General features: G+C 46.1%; 1 protein-coding gene across 1 annotated transcript in view; it reads right to left on the reverse strand.

Moving 5' to 3' along the window:
• The window catches only part of TTC39B (tetratricopeptide repeat domain 39B), a 136,263-nt gene extending 130,798 nt beyond the window's left edge, over window positions 1-5,465 (reverse strand). Inside the window, exon 1 of the mRNA XM_060014764.1 lies at window positions 5,356-5,465. Coding sequence (XP_059870747.1) covers window positions 5,356-5,397 — 42 coding nt within the window. The 5' untranslated portion in view covers window positions 5,398-5,465. The remainder of the gene's footprint in view (window positions 1-5,355) is intronic.
• Between the last annotated feature and the right edge of the window lie 535 nt (window positions 5,466-6,000).

The raw sequence follows: 6,000 nt of genomic DNA on the forward strand, positions 1-6,000 counted from the left end.
GCTCTCATCCCCGCCCCATCTCAACTTCCACCCACGCCTCTGCCTTATTGCACTTGCTCCACCTAGCACACCCTTCAAGATCCAGTTCAGGGAGCCAGATTCTTCCAGCTCCATTCTTCTTCCTCAAAATTGCTTTGCCAATTCGGGCTCTTTTGTGTTTCCATACGAATTTTAAAAGTTTTTGCTCTAGTTCTGTGAAACATGCCATTGGTAACTTGATAGAGATTGCATGGAATCTGTAGATGGCCTTGGGTAGTATGGTCATTTTAATAATATTGATTCTTCCAATCCAAGAACACAGTATGCATTTCTATCTGTTTGTGTAATCTTGGATTTCTTTCATCAGCATCTTATAGCTTTCAGAGTACAGGTCTTTTGCCGTCTTAGGTAGGTTTATTCCTAGGTATTTTATTCTTTTTCATGCGATGGTAAATGGGATTGTTTCCTTTATATACATACTACTATATATAAAATAGATGACCAACAAGGGCCTCCTGTATAGCACTGGGATCTATACTCAAAATCTTGCAATAACCTAAAATGGAAAAGAATCTAAAAAAGAAAAAAAAAAAATATATATATATATACACACATACATCTGAATCACTTTGCTATACACCTGAAACTAACACAACATTGTAAATCAACTATATTTTAATTAAAAAAATTTTTTTAAAGACCCAGTTCAAATACCACCTCTTCTTTAAAGTCTTTGCCAGCCGCTAAACGAGGGCAACCAACCATTTCTGTTTGCACCTGTTGTCCTGGAGTAATTACTGAAAGCAGCACACTGACTTCCCCAGGGCCCTGCTGTGGATGATAAATTATATGACCCTCCTACCTAAAATCTACCCTGACCCAAAGACAGCACTCGTTACTTGTGTAACTGTGTCTTTTGCTAGAGCGTGTGTTCCTCAAGAGCAATCAAGCCATCTTATCTCAGTATGGACTTCCAGCACCTGAAGACTGCTGCACCTGGGGAGGTGCTCAATGAACACTGATGGAATGAAAGAATGAATCTGATACGAAGAAAACTGTAGCAATCAGTTTTATCTAAACTTCATCTAAAGCGCCAGTGGGGAAAATTTCTAAATCAGAATCAGATCCAAAAAGTCCTGGGCCAAAAATTCAGGCCATGAAAGCATTTGTCACATAAACCATTTCTTTCCGTAATCCAGTGTTTCTCAACTTTTTTTCAATATTGTCCTCCTGCCCCAGGAGCCTTTTTAGACATTTTTTTTCCTAACCACATCCCCCATGAAATGTTAATAGCACAGAGATATACCTGTACTTTATACATAAAAGAGCAAGTATAAAGTTTATTCTTCTTATATAATAATGGGTTCAGAATGGCAATAAAAATGTTAAGTCATGTTTTAAATTTTAAAGCTATTAACATTAAACTTTGTATTTGCTGAGTAACTTTTAATGTAATTTTAATGTAAAAATGTGATGTATCAAATTATACATAAAAATTGCCAATTTCTACATAATAATAGCAATGTAACCAAATTTTTCAAACTTTCAAAACTGCTATTTTTCCAGAAAAGGTAAAACAATTGAAAACAAAATCTTCTTAAAAGTTATTTTTCATGAACTTAACTCTTGTTTTATATGAGAAAATAATTTTTAACTTATCCAGCTGCTACATATTCATTCAGATATCATCAATAGTTTCTCTTTTCAATACTTGGCATAGTTATTAGTGGGTTGAATAATTCTAATAGGATTAAAGAATAAAATATAAAGTACTTTTATTTAATTTTCAAATCCCAAGTCACACACAAAGTAGTGTGGGCCAAACATAAGCACTTAACAGCCACAAGGCAGCCAAAGGCAGCCCTAATGGATAAGGAAGTCACCAACAGAGATATGGCTTCAGGATCAAGCTATTGATGGACAGAAAGCTCTCCAGTCATAGCCATCTAGTTGCCATAGGTTTGTAGTAATGACCCTGCATACATTCTGTATATCTTCCATGAACTCAATGTCAATGTTGCTTGTGTAATACCCAAGAAAAACCAATGAGAGAAATTTAAATGTTAAGAAGTAAGATTTTGCCCACCAAGCCTTGAAGGGCCACAAACCACTGGAACATCTGAGAAGTTTCTGCCTCCCTCCAGAACCAATTTTTGCCACCCCTGAGGCTGCAAGCCCTAACCTCTGTGTTCCCACGTTTATCCTCCTAGCACCTAGAGAAAAAAACAAAAAACACCAGTTTACCTAAGAAAACACCCCATCCCACAACGATAATAAGAGCCCCTCTACCTCCATCATCTCCTTGGGTACTTTTAAAGAAAAGGGATTCCCATACTATTAGCCTTTCTCCCAAAAAAAGGAGCCCCCCACCTCTAAAAGTGTAGACTTTTGGAGCTGGAAGAACACTCGGGGCTCATAGAGCCCCTCCATCTTCAGATGAGGAAACTTAAAAGAGCCCTAAGAGGTAGAGAGACTGGCTCAATCAAGGTCACTATATTGTTATAGACAGAGACCTTGTCATCCTGGGTCACTGTTGTATCTCCAAGCTAGGACCAGGCTTGGCACATAACACAATCAGATGTTTGCACACTTAATGAATGAATGGCTATTGGGCAAATTAGTGGCTGAGCTGAGAGCCCAGTTCACCTAATTCCTAACCTACCACTTTTCCAACTACACCAATTTGTCCCTTTTTACTCTCCTAGCATATCAAATAGTGGCCTCAAAGACTATCAAATTTATATTGTTTGAAAAACTTCCCAGCTCTTTTAGTTTCACACATCCAGAAAGTTGAAGAGCAGGGTCTTGTGTGCTTGTGGTAGAGTGCTTCAGCCCACTGAAAGTGAAGGACTTTCCACAAATAAGTCAAGGGTACCCGGTTGACAATGCATCACTTCTTACTTGCTTACCCTGCCTTGATCTCTTTTCTAGAGTTCTTGTTCACGTGCCATATCTCCTTACCCAGACTGAGAACCGTAGAGAGCCAAAACTGCCTTCCATTTCTAAGACACCTACTAAGTTTAAGCACGAAGCAAATGTTCAATAAATGTTTGCAAAATTTATTCCAATGGAAATGGTGCACCATGAGGAACAAAAGTGGATTTGGCATGAACAAAAAAATTCTGATTGTACTTTGCTCATTTCCTAGGACCAGTAGAGTACCTAACATGTAATGGGAGCCTAACAGTTACTGAATTTTAAAACACAAATGAAAGATATGGCAAAAACTGAGACGTTATTAAGCACAGTCTTCATTCATTCAATAAATTCATTGAATTTATTCATTCAATAAATACGTATTACCAAGTATCTGTGTGCCAGGCTCTCTGCTGCTCTAAAACCTAATTTCCCCCACAGAGCCAGAGCCCTCCTCCCTAGCAAACGCGTGGCATTAGGTTCACCTTGCAGGCTGTGGGCACAGCTAGGGTAGCCATGTCTCAATATGCCCAAGACAGTCCCAGTTTACACCTACTGTCCAAGTGTTCTCTCCCAACAATGCCCTGGTCTAGACAATTATATCACCCTAAGTGTAGCAAATCTTTTTCAACAAGAAGCCCAGGGATTCAAAAATTTCACTCCACATTTACTAGCTACTCGCAGTCCCTTTTTTTTGGCTGTGCCATGCAGCACGTGGGATCTTAGTTCCCCAACCAGGGATCGAACGCATGCCCCCTGCAGTGGAAGGGCAGAGTTCTAACCACTGGACTGCCAGGGAATTCCCTACTCCCAGTCTTGTTTCCTTATTTCTAATCCAGGCATAACACATTAAACTAAATGGTTATAAATAGAAAAGTGGCTGGGGACAAGGCTGGGACATCAGATTGAGACTACACTGTAGAGAGCCTTGCATGCCAAGAACATGGATACATAATTTAATATACAGCAGGGAGCGATAAAAACCTTTAAGGGATAAAGTGAATGTATAGTCAAAGCACTATGAGTGTTATGATGTTGGTTACAGAAAAGATCTAAGACAGGAGGAATGAAAAAAGCCGGCTCCAGGTCATACCAAAAAGACAGCCTAAAGCTGTAAATAAAGAAAGGCTGTCACAGATGAAAACGGCAACAAATATGCTATTTCATCATTTGCCTTTATGTGTAATTTTAAAGTTTCAACAATAGATGCAGCTATGCAAGCTCTAGTTCATTGATCTGTGGTCCTGATACCCTCCTTGGAAGGCACATGTTGTAAGGAAGCTTCTGGACAGTCAGGCTTGCCCTCCTGTCGGCCAGTCGTGTAAAGGAGCTGAAGCTCGGTTTTTGTTTTATTTTAAGTGCTACATTTCAAACACAGTATTCGTTGTCAGAAGAGTTTCCCGACACTGAAAGAGATGGACAGGAAGCTTAACCCGCCAACTCCAGATCTTCCACTATTGCATCATTTGAAACTAAGCCTCCTCAGGCAGCGACTTGTAAAATTCAAGTCAGGTAAAATGGCAGCAGCAGTCGCTGTGGGTGCTGCTCCTGCGGCCGCCGCCGCTGGCCTCAACTTCAAGCGCCGGAGAGCGCGTCTCTCCGGAGCTGCCAACTGCTCAAAGGAACAGTCGATAAATCAACAGGTCCTGCTCGCCCGCCCGAGGGTGCTCAGACCCGGGCGCGCCAGCCACAGAAGGAAGTGGCTAATTATTTAAAGACAGTCGAGACCACTAGAGGCCGGAGTCGGCTCTCCAAGCGCCTTCCCTCCGTCCACCACCCACACTGGGAACCTGCTGGGAAAAGGCCCGGGCCCCGTACACGGAGGGGAAAGCACCAATTCCTGGGCTGCTGCTCCAGGTCCCTAGCCTTCCAGCCCCTGGGCAGCCCTGCACTGCCCGCGGGTGCAGACACCCCGAGGGCTCCTTTTTCCTCCGGCTGTCCCCCTCCTCTCATCGATTGCAAGCCTTTCTGTTCTGCCACTGGAAACTTCCAGAGAAGGTGAAATTCCCAGGTCAAGAGACGATTCTACAAACTCTAAAGGGCCAATGTCGGGACTTCAGAGTCAGACCTCATAAAGCCTAGGCGTCCCTGGTGAGGCTCAGTACTGCTCTGTACTGCGGGTCCTGCGCTCCCGCGCGTTCGCACCCATCCACCCGCTGGCCGGACGTGGTGTCCTCCGATCCGCAAGAGCCCACGATGCCGGCGCCCGCAACTTCAGCAGCGCCTCCGCTCCGAGAGCCGCAGAGACACTCCTCGCTCCAGCGAGGACAGACCTCCCAAGGCCTCGTGTCCCCAGCCGCAATCCCTGTCCCTTCCCCCGGGCGAGAGGCTGCAGGTCCCAGACAGGGAACCAAGGGGGCGGCACCTTGACCGTCCCTGCCGGACTCGCTCAACCCTGCCGAGCTCGCTCATTCCTCCCGGGCTCCAGGGGCAGTTCCCACACTCCCCACCAGCCAGTACCTCGTCCGCTTCCAACTCTGCTCCGTTGCCTACGAGCGCCATGTTCCTCCTCCGGCTGCCGCCGCCCAGAAACCAAACAGGGAGCTCAGAGCCAACTCAGTTTCTCGGCTCCGGGCTCAGCCCAGCGCCAGCAAAGGAGGAAGAAGGTGCCTCCGCGCTCCCGCCGGGTCCCGGGCGGGGCCAGCGCGCCGTTGGGCGTGTGCTTTCCCCGCCCCCGGCGCCCGCACACCAGAAGAGCATCCATTCCCCGAGCCGGCGCCGGGTGGCGGGCCTCTACACAAGCTCCGCCCCCTGCAGGCCTCGCCCCGCCCTCTACGCGGCTCTGACTAGAGCAGCCAATCAGATTCCCCAACGCTTTTCCGCCTCCAGACGGCATCCACTTAGGATCCACATGGGAGGGGTCATTGCGTGGGCGGAGTCACCTCGTGGGCGGAGTCACCTCGTGGGCGGAGTCACTGGCGAAGTTCGCTGGTCTGGCCCACTCTCTGGAAAGGCACCTGAGAGTACCAGCTACCAGTACTCTGTGGGGAGGCCTGGAGCCAAGAGAGCGCTGGGTTAACGAGGCCAACCAAGGTCAAACCCACCTAACCCTGATGCCCCTTTGAACCGTCCACCTGGTCTCTGGGCCAGTGCCAGTCCCCTTCC

This window comes from Delphinus delphis, chromosome 6 (genome assembly GCF_949987515.2).
Source record: "Delphinus delphis chromosome 6, mDelDel1.2, whole genome shotgun sequence".
NCBI lineage: Eukaryota > Metazoa > Chordata > Mammalia > Artiodactyla > Delphinidae > Delphinus > Delphinus delphis.